Source organism: Aethalodelphis obliquidens, unplaced genomic scaffold (assembly GCF_003676395.1).
Source record: "Aethalodelphis obliquidens isolate GAN/ISIS:26980383/991018 unplaced genomic scaffold, ASM367639v1 scaffold63, whole genome shotgun sequence".
Lineage (NCBI taxonomy): Eukaryota > Metazoa > Chordata > Mammalia > Artiodactyla > Delphinidae > Aethalodelphis > Aethalodelphis obliquidens.
Window position 1 is genome coordinate 69,768 of NW_020838007.1, and position 14,548 is coordinate 84,315.

The following is a 14,548-nucleotide window of genomic DNA, read 5'->3' on the forward strand; positions in this document are numbered from 1 at the left end:
CTGACACATAGTTGGCAGTGGACATTTATTAATAGTTACTGAATTAATGAAGGTACATTTAATGTACTAATGTCTTCCTAGGTCTATATAAACATAGGTAGGTAGATAGAGATATTTTATATTTATACACAGTTGTATAGTGTTATATCATATGGACATTCCACCATTTATGTAACATATTATTGGGCAATTTAGATTGTGTATAGTTTTTCATTATTATGATAAAGGTAGCAGACATTCCTAATAGTAAAAATAACTGCTTGAGTAATTATTATGTGCCTCTTCCAAGATTTTTTTTGCCTTATATTTGTTGGTGCTACAGTGTTTGGGTGCCTGTATGTTCTCAGTTATGTCTTACTAGTGCATTTTATGTTTCATGGTTTAAAAACAAAACAAAAAAACCTCTGTCATATTTAATGCTTTTGGTATTGAATCCTACTTTATCTTATGTTAATATCGTCAATGCTGTGTTTTTTGTTTGCTTTTATCTAAAAGGCTTTGTTATTTTTAGTCTCTCTTAATAATTTGGTTTTAAGTGTATCTTGTGTCAAATATAGCACAGGATTTGGATTTGGATTTGGAATGGAGTGGCTATCTCTACTCAATTAAAATTGGTTTAGGAGGGATTTTGTTCATTTTAAATGCCTCTGGGATTTTTTATTTTGAAAGTAACATATGCTGGTTGTAAAAAAAAAAAAAAAAAAGTTACAATCCAAGTATGGAACTTGAGATTTTCTTACCATTCTATTTCTATAACCATGATTCCAGTCCCCAGAAGTATTTTTATATATATACTACCAGAATCACTCCCATCTATATATAAACATACATGTGCATAAGTGTAGTATGCCCACACAAAATTTTAATGAGATTATATTATCAATATTGTTTACATTATTTTTTATCATTTAATAGAGTTCCTTTATCCTTTCTGTATGCTACATTGTATTTCATCATATTCATGTACCTTAGTATTTTAACCATTCTCTTACAATCAGTTAGATTGTTAATATTTTTAAATTACTTCAAACAGTGATGAAATTATACTCCTGCTAATATTTCTGCAGTTGCAAATAAGTCAGTGGAGCGTGTGGAGGGTGGCAACATAAGAATGCAGTAATACTTTTTTCCCTTCATCCCTTTTTACTTGGCTTCTAATTTATGGTTAGGGTTTGTATAGAAAAAATATGAATGGGAATTCTGCCCAGGGTATAATCCCTTTTGAGGAAATGTATTGATAAAATTCAGGTTGGGTTTATATTTGTGAGAATTAGTTTTTGAAGTTGGACTAAAAGTTCTGATCTGTAATTGTCTTTTGATTTTCAGATAGGTGCTTTTCTTTTTGCCTCGAATATTGGCACTGGGCACTTTATGGGCCTGGCTGGAACGGGGGTGTCTTCAGGGATTGCTGTTGGGGCCTTCGAGTGGAATGTAAGTAGTGCCTTCTGTAGCAGCTAACCTCCACCTTTATCATTGTCCAAATGAAACATAAAAACTTGCTTTCAACCCTGAGTAACTATTAAAGACTCCTTGAGAAGTCATGGAAGAAGGGAACCAAGTCTTTGATTTCTCAACAAGATTGTGCTAGTTTTCATTCTTCTTAGTAAAGTAATGAAGAGATAGAGAATGTTTACATTCCAAGGACCATAGGAATACAGTTAGGAGACTAGTCAGGTAGGGAAAAGATCATATTAACACTTAAATATATATGTACATAAACATATACATACATACATACACATATATGTGTGTGTGTACATAGACATACAGATATATATGTATATATGTGTGTGTATTTATCGGTATGTACACATTTGCAGTATGCAGTTGACCCTTGAAAAACATGTATTTAAACCATGCACGTCCGGTTACACGCAGATTTTTTTCAATAAATATAGTACTTTTATTTTCATTTCACAGATCTTTAAATTGACTAAGTGTGGGGAAAAGTTTGTGTTCAATTAGAGATCACAATATGTGGAATCAAAAGAACTAGGGTTTGAGTCCTGATTCTATCCAGGTTGTTTCAGCTTCCTGCCCTTGGATGAGTCATTTACCAACTCCTTTGTTTTTGAGACAGATTTAGCTTGACTACATGGGGGTCGGCACCCCTAACCCCCACATTGTTCACGGGTCAACTGTATACTGAGAATAGGCTCAACTGGGTTCTTTGAGATATTCAGCTGGTTACTACAAAACTCCTAACTGATTGCCTATGAATACCAGGTTTCAACTATAAAACTTATAAAATGGATTATTTATCTAATCTGTGGAATATATTTGTTATAGGACATAGAATTTGTTCACCTAAATTAATATAAGTGAATTTATGTGTCTTGGGTTAATTAACCTATCTCTATATAAATCACCTGGCCCTTTTTTTTTTTTTTTTTTTTGATAAATCAGAAAGCTCCCTACTTTCTGGGTCTCATCTTTTCCTCTGGTAGACTACAGAAATAAACAATACTTCTAACAAAGTTAATTCCAGACCTGATAAGGCGCCCTGGTCTGTACCACCATTTAGTTCTCAGAATTCGTTCACATCTCCTTCATATATTCAACTTACCCCTTCATTGTAAAGAAAGCCAGAGACAAATGCATTACTTAATTTCAATAGCTTGTGTAAATTTTGGTGTAGTTTCTCTACTATTTCTCTGAATGGTTTCTGATTTTTTTTTTTTTACTATCTTTTTTGTTTAATTATAAGCCACCTTCGTTTCTATCTGGAAGTAGGCAAACAATAAATTTTAATAAATATCTTGAAAATTGGCTCAGTTAACCCCCCCTAAATTAAGAATGCACCCCTTTATAGGCAAAGATCAAGTGCCTATAAGTTAAGTTTGTTGTACTGGAAGGCTTACGCTTGGGCTGTTATTTGCAAGGTCCCCAGTAAGTATGACATTTATTGGGCTCAAAACAGTAACTGAGCTTGCATCTCATTTAAGAGCTTAGCCTAGGTGGGACCCTGATTTAATTGCTCTTCTTTTCTTGGTTTCAGGCTCCATTTATGCTCTGTGTTTTTGGTTGGGTATTTTCTCCCATTTACATTAAGGCTGGGGTGAGTATCCATTAGCACTTACTCTTTTCTTTACAATATTTTTTCTTACAAATACTGCATATGTACATAAAAACATCCTAGAGGGGGCTTCCCTAGTGGCGCAGTGATTAAGAATCCGCCTGCCAATGCAGGGGACATGGGTTCGAGCCCTGGTCCTGGAGGATTCCACATGCCGCAGAGCAACTGAGCCCATGCGCCACAACTGCTGAGCTTGTGCTATTGAGCCGGCGTGCTGCGGCTGCTGAAGCCCGCGTGCCTAGAGCCTGTGCTCCGCAACAGGAGGGGCCGCCACAATCAGAAGCCTGCGCACCGCAGCGGAGAGTGGCCCCCGCTCGCCACAGCTAGAGAAAGCCCGCGCACAACAACCAAGACCCAACGCAGCCAAAAATAAATTAATTAATTAAATTTAATTAAATTTTTAAAAAAACATCCTAGAGGACAGGTTAAACTTCTCAGTGTTCTGATCCTTGTACTGATTTCCCTAAATCTTAAGAAATGTCTCAAATAACGTCATTCTGACTGGTAAACAGAAGCCAGTAACTGCCTACTGTTTCACTCTGGACCTTACTCAAGAGTTCACTTCTTAAGGCTTTTATAGAAAACATTTTAAAACTTTGTTAAAAAATAAGACCTAAATTAAGAGAACAATTCTGTTAATGACTGGAAGACAACAGCCTAAAAATATTAGTTCTCTCTAAATCCAGAAGAAGATGTTTGAGGAACTTGACAAGCTGACTCTAAAATGTATGTAGGAGATAAGGGGACAAAGATGTCAGTGCCTGACTGAGAGAGAACAAAGAAGAGACTGTCCAGGCCTAGCATCCACAGGGGTGCGTGGCATGATGTCACCAACATGGCAGAATAAGAGTGTTCTGTCAAAGAACTCCAGTTTAGACTGTCACCCACAGGCGAGAGGGCCTTTGTGGAAGTACAGGAGTCATGCTGTTGGAAAAAAAATACCCACGACTGGATGCATTGAAGAGGGTGAGAGGGACAGGTTCACTTTACCCATGTCACCACTCCCCCGAGGTGGCACAGCTCAGTGCCAAGAGAGACCTTCTTAGCCTGAGATTTGTCCCATGGGGAAGAGCGACAGCGTGTAAGTGCCCAGCTGCTCCAGCTGCACTGACTGCTGCCAAAAAGACCTACTTCTTTCTCGCTCCATCTAGAATATTCAGGTGTGCTGTATGACCAGGGGTGGGGAGTGGCTGGGAGAGTAGCACTCAGGGCTCTCAGATGGCATCAAAGGAACACAAATCCTACTAACCCCCTTGCAAACTCTATCAGGAAGCCTGCCAGTAAGCTGGTGGGGGCTCTTCACTTGCAGATCTCCCCAACTGGCCCTCAGACACGCCAACATTCTTCATGCCTCACCCACATATGCCTGCACCTTATGGCCAGCTCCCGTAGCTTACCTCCAATTGTGGCAGTGTTGATTCCTGGCATAAAGCTAGTGAGCACACGTAGGAAGCCAGCCTGACCCTGTGGGATTGGGAAAGCACACAGACGAGCATTCAGCACCACCCTCAGTAAGGCAAGCAAACTGGAGGCTGTCAGCACTCAGCCTGGCTTTGTAGGATCAAGGAAGACATGTGAAGCAGGTGTATCCAAGGAAAGGTCTGAGAAAGCCTCAGAATCCCTAGCAGGACTGATGGAACGTATTTCTCTCCAAAAACCAGTCAGTAAAAACTGGAGGCGGTGACTGCTTCCTCAAATGCAGAAACAGCAACACAAGACTTCAAGGAACTTGAAAAATCGAGGAAACATGACACCACCAAAGGAACACAATAATTTTCCAGTAACCAACTCCAAAGATTTGCCTGATAAAAAGTTCAAGACAGTTGTTTGAAGGAAGCTCAGTGAGCTACAAGAAAACACAGAAGGACAGCTCAGCGAAATAAGGAAAACAATATGTGAAAGAAATGAGAGGTTTAACAGAGAGATAGGAATCCTAACCATACAAATTCTGGAGCTGAATATTACAATGAATGAAATGGAAAATGCAACTGGGACATCAACAGCAGGCTTGGCAAAGCAGAAGAAAGATTCTGTGAACTCAATGATAGGTCATTTGAAACTACGCAGTCAGAGGAGAACAAAGGAAAAAGAGTGAAGAAAGCCTATGTGAGCTATGGGACACCATTAAAAGAAACAATCTACACATTACTGGCATCCCAGAAGGAGAAGAGAGGGAGAAGCAGGCAGAAAGCTTATTTAAAATGGAGAACTTCCCAAATCTGAGGAGAGATTTGGATATCCAAGATGACAAAGTTCATCGGTTCCCCCCCAAGTTTTAACCCCAAACTATCTTCTCCAAGACACATTATAATAAAACTGTCTGAAATCAAAGACAGAGACGAAATTTTAAAAGCAGGAAAAGACAAAAAATTCCTCACATACAAGGGAACCCCCATAAGGCTATCAGTGGATTTCTCAGCAGAAGGCTTGCAGGACAGGAGACAGTGAGATGATGTATTCAAAGTGGTAAAAGAAAAAGACTGCCAACCAAGAATACTTTATCTGGCAGAGTTGGTCTTCAGAAATGAAAGAGAAAAAAAGACTTTCTCAGACAAACCAAAGCTGGGGAAGTTCATCACCACTAGAGCTGCCTTATAAGAAATGTTGGAAGGAGTCTTCAAGCTGAAATGAAAGGATGCTAATTAGTAACATGAAAACATAGTAAGTAGATAGTCAAAATCAGACTACTCAAATACAGTAAGATGGTGGTACATTAACCACTTAACTCTAAAGGTTAAAGGACAAAAGTATTTTTTAAAAACCATAGCTACAATTATTTGTTAACAGATACATAATATAAAAAGAGGTAAATTGTGATATCAAAAACATTAAATGTCAGGCGGGAAGTAAAAGGGTAGAGTTTTCATATGCATTCAAAGTTATCACCTTGAAATAGACTCTTATATCTATGGAAGCCTCATGGTAACCACAAAGCAAAAAGCTATGCTAGATACACAAAAGAGAAAGGAGAGAACCAAAGCTTACTACTATGGAAAATCATTAATTCACAAAGGAAGATAGTAAGAGGGGAAGAAAGTAACAGGGAAACTACAAAACAGTTAGAAAACAACTACCAAGATGTCATTAGTAAGTCCTTACCTAGCAATAATTACTTTACATGTAAATGAATTGAATACTCCAATCAGAAGGCACAGAGTGGATGAATGGATTAAAACTTAGCATGGTGGGACTTCCCTGGTGGTCCACTGGTTAACACTTTGCCTTCCAATGCAGGGGGTGAAGGTTCGGTCCCTGGTCGGGGAGCTAAGATCCCACATGCCTCATGGCCTGAAAACCAAAACATGAAACAGAAGCAATATTGTAACAAATTCAGTAAAATGGTCCACATCAAAAAAATCTTTAAAAAAAGAATTAGCATGGTGACTATCATTAACAATACTGTATTATACACTTAAAAGTTGCTAAGAGAGTAAATCTTAAATGTTCTCACCACAAAAAAGTGGCAGTTATGTGGGGTGATGGAGATAGTAACTTAAACTTACTGTGCTAATCATTTTGCAATATATACATGTATCAGATCACATCACATACCTTAAACTTTTATGATGTATGTCATAGCTCAATAAATCTGGAAAAAAGTAAATAAAGTGTATGTAGAAGAGCAAAAGCATAAGAATAGCAAAGATATTCCTATCAAAGAAAAATAAGAAGAACTTATCTTACCAAATAGCATGACTTTTTTTTTTTTTTTTTTTTTGCGGTACGCGGGCCTCTCACCGTTGTGGCCTCTCCCGTTGCGGAGCACAGGCTCCAGACGCGCAGGCCCAGCGGCCATGGCTCACGGGCCCAGCCGCTCCGCGGCATGCGGGATCCTCCCAGACCAGGGCACGAACCCGCGTCCCCTGCATCGGCAGGCAGACTCCCAACCACTGCGCCACCAGGGAAGCCCCAAATAGCATGACTTACTATAAAGCTGTAGTAATTAAGACAGTTTGGTATTGGCACAAGGATAAACACATTGACACAAGAGAGAGTGAAAAAGCCCAGATATACTCATATGTATGAACACCTGATTTATGACATAGACGGCATTGCAGATGACTGAGGAAAGGAGGATCAATTGGTTATCATACGAAAAAAATAAAATTAGATCCCTATTCTACACAAAAAAGAATTTTGGATTGATTAAAGGCTTAAATAGGAAAGGCAAAAATTCGTCTAACTTTTATAAGAAAGTAAAAAATATCTTTATATCCTTGAGGTATGGAAGGATTTTAAAATAATATACAAAAATCCCAAATCTCTGGCTAACCACTAAAGTACACAGGCATACCTGAGACCCCAGGGAGCCCAGCCAAAAAAAGATCTGTCTTGCAAAGACAGGACTGTTCCTGGAGAGATTTGTGAGTTTGCTGTGCCAGTGACTGAGCACATTCCCCAGCCCGCACAGGGCAGGCAGTGGAAGACAGAAGTCTTGCTAGTTGGAGGTATCAAGGACATAATTGAGGGCTGGCAAAGCAACCCGAAACTTAGGAGGGGAGCTCCAAAAACAAGGGAGCCAAAGAGAGGGTTAGTCCCCAAATCTCAGTATAAATTCTGCCCAAACCCTTGACTGACTGCCAGGCTACTCAAGTGCAGGGAAAACCTTCAGAGGACCAGGCTAAGTCAGCAGCAGCTGGAAGCTGGAAAACCAAGTGGAGACCTCAGCTTCTGCACTGCAGGGTGGGGGTCAGGGTGGCATGGAAGATATGGTAGTCTGAGTCCAGACACATTCAGTCCCTACTCAAACAAGAGCACTAATCCTCGGAAGAACAAAACGGATTCTAGAGTGCTACATCATATTATCTATGATGGCCAGTCTTCAACCAAGAATTATTAGATATGCAAAGAAATGGGAAAATAAACATGACCCACACTCAGGGAGAAAAAAAGCAATAAGTAGGTGCTGACTCTGAGCAGGCCCAGATGTAGATTTAACAAAACAAAGACTTCAACTTGCTATTATAAATGTATTCCAAAATGTAAAGGAAAATGTGATATTAATGAGTGAACAAATAGGGCCTCTCAACAGAGAAACTGAAACTGTAGAAAAGAACCAAGTCGGGACTTCCCTGGTAGCGCAGTGGTTAAGAATATGCCTGACAGTGCAGGGGACATGGGTTCGATCCCTGGTCTAGGAAGATCCCACATACCGTGGAGCAACTAAGCCTGTGTGCCAGAACTACTGAGCCTGCACCACGACTACTGAAGCCTGTGCGCCTAGAGCCCATGCTCCGCAACAAGAGAAGCCACCGCTATGAGAAGCTTGCACACCACAGTGAAGAGTACCCCCTGCTCATGGCAACTAGAGAAAGCCCGCACACAGCAATGAAGACCCAATGCAGCCAAAAATAAAAAAAATAAAAATAATAAAAAATAAAAGTAAAAACCAAAAAAACAAGTCAAAATTCTCAAGTTGAAAAACATAGTAGCTGAAATGAAGACTTCACAAGAGGGGTTCAACAGCACAATTAAGATGGCAAAAGAGAGAATCAGTGAACTTGAAGATAAGAATTACTCAGGATAAAGAACAGAGGAGAAAAAACTGAAGAAAAAGGAACAAAACCTCAGAGACCTGCAATACAATATCAGTCGATCAGACATGTAATTGGAGTCCCAGAAAGAGAAGAGAAAGGCAGAAAAAAATTTTTGAAGAAATAATAACTGAAAATATATCCTTTGCTGGAAAATGTTAATTTACAGATTCAAAATGCTTGACAAACACTAAATAGAATAAACACAAAGAAAACTACACATAGGTTTACATCACAGTCAAACTGCTAAAAGCAAAGATAAAGAGAAGATTTTGAAATTGGTAAAAGAAAAGCAACACATTACATGCAGGGAAACAATGATACAGTTAATAGACGACTTCTCATCAGATACAGTGGAGACCAGAAAACATCAGAATGACATAGTTGGATGCTGAATGGAAGAAAAAGCTGTCAACCGAGAATTCTATACCCAGCAAAAGTATTCTTTAAAAATGAAGATGAGGGGTTTCCCTGGTGGCGCAGTGCTTGAGAGTCCGCCTGCCGATGCAGGGGACACGGGTTCGTGTCCCGGTCCGGGAAGATCCCACATGCCGCGGAGCGGCTAGGCCCGTGAGCCATGGCCGCTGAGCCTGCGCATCCGGAGCCTGTGCTCTGCAACAGAAGAGGCCACAACAGTGAGAGGCCCGCGTAGCGCAAAAAAAAAAAAAAATGAAGATGAAATATATATAAATAGGGCTTCCCTGGTGGCGCAGTGGTTAAGAATCTGCCTGCCAATGCAGGGGACATGGGTTCGAGTCCTGGTCCAGGAAGATCCCACATGCTGCAGAGCAACTAAGCCTGTGCGCCTAGAGCCCTGTGCTCCACAACGGGAAAGGCCGCCACAATGAGGGGCCTGCGCACCGCAACAAAGAGTGGCCCCCGCTCGCTGCAACTAGAGAGAGCCCATGCACAGTAACAAAGACCCAACGCAGCCAAAAATAAATTAAATAAATAAATTTAAAAAGAAAAGAAATATATATAAATATTGAATCATTATGTTGTACACCTGAAACCAATGTAAGGTGATAAGTCACTTATACTTCAATTAAAAAAAGAACTTATTGCAAAAAAAATTTTTTTGAAGGTTATTGGGTAGGTAAAAATTTCTTAGGACACAAAAACCACAAACCATAAAGGAAGAAATTGATATATTGGACTTCAAAGTAAAATTTTAAACTTTAACTCTTAGAAGTATATTTTTAAGAAAGTGAAAAGTCAAGCTAGAGACTGGGAAGGAGTATTTGTAGAACATACTGACAGTAAAAGACTTATATCCTGAATATACATATTTTTTAAAACTCTTAAAGCTTAACAGCAAGAAGACATTTCACCAAAGAAAATATACAGATGGCAAATAATCACATGAAAAGATGTTCACTATCACTGACCGTTAGGAAAATGCTACTTAAAATCAGATCCCGTGCACACCCACTAGAATGGCTGAGATTAAAAGGACTGATGCTACCAAGAGCTGGAGAGGTTGTGGAGCCCCTGGGGCCCGTACCTTTCTGGAGGGAACGTTGGAAAACAGGTTGGCAGTTCTTACCCAGTTACACCTTAGGATCTAGCCGTTCTGTTCCTGGGTGTGGCACTTCACCCCACCCAAGAGAAATGAAGACGCACGTCCACACACAGACTGATACAGGAAGTTTTAGTCCTAACAGACGAACCTAGAAATAATCTGAATTGGGACAGACAGCACGTGACATGGTACTAGGTGGCACCGAGGAGCCGTCGAGTGACAGCACGGGTGAGAAGCAGGATGTGGTACCAGGTGAAAGTAGCAGGACATAGAAGTGCACACACTCTTTTTTTTGGTGGGGGGGTGCATTTATTCTTTATTGATTATGGATACTTTCCTTACTAGCCATATGCATTAAAAGAAAATTGTGAACCAGTAAAATAAGCCAGACAGAGAAACAAATATTGCATGATATTAATTATATGTGGAATCTTAAAAAAAAAATGTCGAACTCATAGAAACACACAACAGAATGGTGGTTGCCAGGGTTGGGTTGTGGAGGAAATAGGAAGGTCTGCTGGTCCCAAAGGGAAGTTCATGAGTGATTTGTGAGCAGGGACTCTGGTGGTTCTGTGACCATTCACACTGGTTTCCCTGGAGCTGTGTGACTCCATGGGTTTGAGCTCCAAGGAAGGCGAGTCTGGCGACAGCTGGTTTTCCAAGACTGACAGCTGGTTTTCCAAGACTGGGGTGGTGAGGGTCTTGGCCGCACGCCCTTGGGGGCTTAGCAGGGTGTTAGAAATGCCTTATATTTTGAACGTGGTAGTGATCACACAACTGTATACATTTTCCCAAACTCATCAAACTTTACACTTAAAATGGGATAATTTTACTGTGTGTAAACCATGGCTCATAAAACTTAAAAACATACACTTGTGGAGAGGGCATTAAAATTGTGGAAGGCTTTGTCTGCCGTGCAGTCTAAAGCTTGCAGTTGTGAAGCCATAATCCCAGGAAAATCACCTCAGGTTGTGACGGATTTTGAGATAAAGGCTTTAAAGAAGTAATTAAGTTAAAATGAGGTCGTTAGGGTGGGTCCTAATCCAGCATGACTTTATGAGATGAGTATATTGGACACAGACATGTACAGAGGGAAGGATGAGCAGACGCAGTGGGGAGATGGTCTCAGCCAGCCGAGGAGACAGGCCTGGCATGCATCCTTCCTCACGGCCCCGTGAGAACCAGCCCCGGACACCGCGAGCTGCCAGCCCCCAGAGCTACAGAGCAATGCGTTTCTGTTGTGTGAGCCACTCTGTCGTACTTTTTGACGGCAGCCCTGGCAAACTAATACGAGTAGTGAGTGTGAAACAGCTTAGAGCCTGACTGAGAAGTCAGCCGTGTGTGGCAGCATATGATTAAGAACCAAATGAAGAGGAAATGAATAAAAGCTCCAGGTGTTTAGGAGGGGGCGTGTGGTCCCTGCCAAGCCCCCAGCTAAGGCTGCAGAAAGCAGATGGGATTTGCATGTGTGAGGTGGGGGAACAAGAGCACAGGAGCATATTCGGGACTGGAGGTGGGATGGTATTCAGTTACCGCTGGTTTATTCACTGCCGTGAGCCAGGCACTGTGCTAGGCATCTGATGAGCGAAGAGCACACTCCCTGCCACCGGGCACACACAGCGTGAGATGGTGGAGGTAGAAATGAGCAGGGCGGTCTGGGGCACCAGCTCACACACGAGAGGCATTGGCGCAGAGGACCAGGTGCGAGAGCTGTGGAGTCAAGTTGTGTCTCCCTTGAGCCCTTGGTATATTCGTAGTATGTGATAAAAACATTTGATTTTGCTCTATGATTATTTCATGAAAGTGATTTGTCATCGTTTGACATATTCAATTAGCTGCACTTACTTCTGCTTTCCAAAGGTTGAACAGGAAGCTAAATTCCAAGCTTCTTGAAGACAGCGGTTTTGCCTCTTCTTTCCTAGTTCTCCCATCTTAACAGGGGTCCGTGTAATGCAAAGCGAGAGTCGGTGACCCTGCACCCGGTACTCCTGGGCCGCTCCCACCGCCAGCCGCATCCCCGTGACAGCCAGCACCTTGTGAGCGCTCTGCCTGACGGTGGCTTCTCTTGTTGCTCCTACAGGTAGTAACATTGCCCAAATATTTGAGGAAGAGGTTTGGTGGCTACTGGAACCAGTTCCTCCTCACTATTCTGTACTTATTCCTTTATATCTTCAGTAAGATCTCGGTGAGTTGTGTAAAAGCCAGCCCAAGGAAGAAAAACACAAAAAAATCGATAGGCAGGACTATGCTAGGTTTGTCGCAGCAGTTCACTCTGGGGCCTCATAAGTTACTTGTCAGCCTCTGCTGTCTAAGCTAAAGTGGAGAAAAAATAGCTTAATGATACACAAAATGAAAGGCAGAGGCATCTTCTTTGCCTCCCCAGCCTGGGTTACAGGCCCCTCCTGTGTGTTCCCAGAGAACGCTGGGCGTCATGTCATCAGGTGATGCCACTCCCCTGCTGGAAACAATCCAGGCACCCCACCACCCTTACAAGAGAACTGAACCTCGTGTTATGACCTGTGAAGCCTTCCTACCCTGGCCCTTCCTCTGGCCTCGTCTCCTCCCCTGTACTCGCCATGTTGTTTCTCAAATCCAGCAAGCTTATTCCCACTTGAAGCCCTTGACACCTGCTCTGTACTGTGTCTGGAATGTTCTTCCCCCAGATTTTTGAAATGTCACTTCCTGGAAGAGGCCTTCCTCGGATGTGCCTAGTCAGTCTCTACTCCATTACTGTTTCTGTTTCCTTTGTAATACATGCCACCATGTGAGAGAATTTATCTGTTTCCTTGCTTGTTATCTGTCTTCTCCACTCTGGTGCAAGCTTCTTGAGCCCCGGGCCCTTTCCTGGCTTGCTCCCTGCAATCCCCCTCTGCTGAGAGCATGGTTAGCACATAAGGCACTTGACAGGTGTTTTTTTTGAATGACTGAATGAGTGTCACTTATCACACTGCATGGAAATTGCCTATTTGGTGGCCTATCTCCTTCATTAAACATAAGGTACTTGAAGACAGTGACTGAGTTTTGGTAACCCTTGGATCTCCTGAACCCTGCCGAGTATCTACCACATGGCTGGTGCTCAGTAAACATTCGGTGTGTAAATGTTGGGTGTTGGGAGAACCTCTGCCCATTGTATCCCTGGCTGTGGAGACCAGAATACCAAAGCATGAGGTTAGCCAGTAAATGACGTGCAGGTGCTTCAGAGTCATTGTCAACAAAGCCTGGGGTTAACAAACCCAGCCCGCAGGCCAGTCGGACTAGTGATCTGCTTTGCACAGTCCTTGAGCTAAGAATGGTTTTTACAGTTTTAAAGAGTGGTAAAAAAACAGAAATGGTCTGTGTGTCACAAAGCCTACAGCATTTACCATCTTCCCTTTACGGAAAAAGCTTGCCAGTCCCTGATAAGCAGCCCCCTCTGCCTTTCCCACTGGCGGAACTGCAGGAACAGCTCGCTCCCTGGGCACACTCCCCACTCTGAGGCTCCAAGGAGGAAGAGGCTAAGTTGCATTAACTTAGCCCAATGCTTAAAGGTCCTGACCTTGGCTGAACTCATGGGGCACCAGCTGTGTTGCCCAACAGAACTTGGGTAGACCTCACCCGGTGTCCACTAGGAATGGAGTGGACGTGCTGACTTCAGATGGCCTCTGAGGTCAGCGTCTTTATGGGACAGCTGTTGATAGAGCTGGAAATGAAAGTGCAGCCTGCTATGTTTGTACCCATTTCAGGTGGAGATCTGCACTGGCGCCATGTTCATGAGGCTGGTTTTGGGGTTGGATGTTTACCTGGCCACCGTAGTCTTGCTGTCAGTTATGGCATTTATGGCATCACAGGTGAGGTTACTCTAACCCCACAGGTATTTGTGTTGACACAAAAGCTCTACTTCTTATTGAAGTCCTAAAGACATTGAGACAGGGATCTCCAGCTTTTGCATTTTCCCTGAGTCTGTAAGTCACATTGCTGAGGCCTGAAAGGGCCAAATGCTGAAAATAATTGAGGCAGGGGTGCCCGAGTTGTGCCCTGCTCCTGGAAATCGTATCAGACTGGCAGGGGCTTTCCAAGAGGATTGACAGGGCCGGCAGTGTTTGGGGTGGGGCAGGCCTCACACTGAAGTCTGCTTGGTGAAGGGGTGAAGGAGCGGGAGCACAGAAAGGGACTGAGAGGAGGAGCTGCTTCAGGGTATCCTGGTTACCTGGTAACCTGGTCAGGCCATCAGATGGGATCACTTAGGCAGACAATTCAAATTTGGAATGTTGATCCCGTCTTGGGCTAATGCTATGTAGCATGATACGTGGCATCATAACCTTGGGTAGTGGCAGCTCCCCATCAGCCACGCATCCACGGGGTGAACAGCCGTTCTCTACCCAGACAGCCACTCTGTTTTTCTCTTTCAGTACAGTATTCAATAAATTACATGAGATG

At 42.4% G+C, this 14,548-nt stretch overlaps 1 protein-coding gene across 1 annotated transcript in view; it reads left to right on the plus strand.

Moving 5' to 3' along the window:
* Positions 1–14,548, plus strand: part of LOC113610426 (sodium/glucose cotransporter 1-like) — a 62,276-nt gene that overhangs the window by 13,218 nt on the left and 34,510 nt on the right. The window contains 5 exon segments of the mRNA XM_027088571.1: positions 1,327–1,431; positions 2,999–3,058; positions 12,213–12,317; positions 13,855–13,936; positions 13,939–13,959. Of these exon segments, the coding sequence (XP_026944372.1) occupies positions 1,327–1,431; positions 2,999–3,058; positions 12,213–12,317; positions 13,855–13,936; positions 13,939–13,959 (373 nt within the window).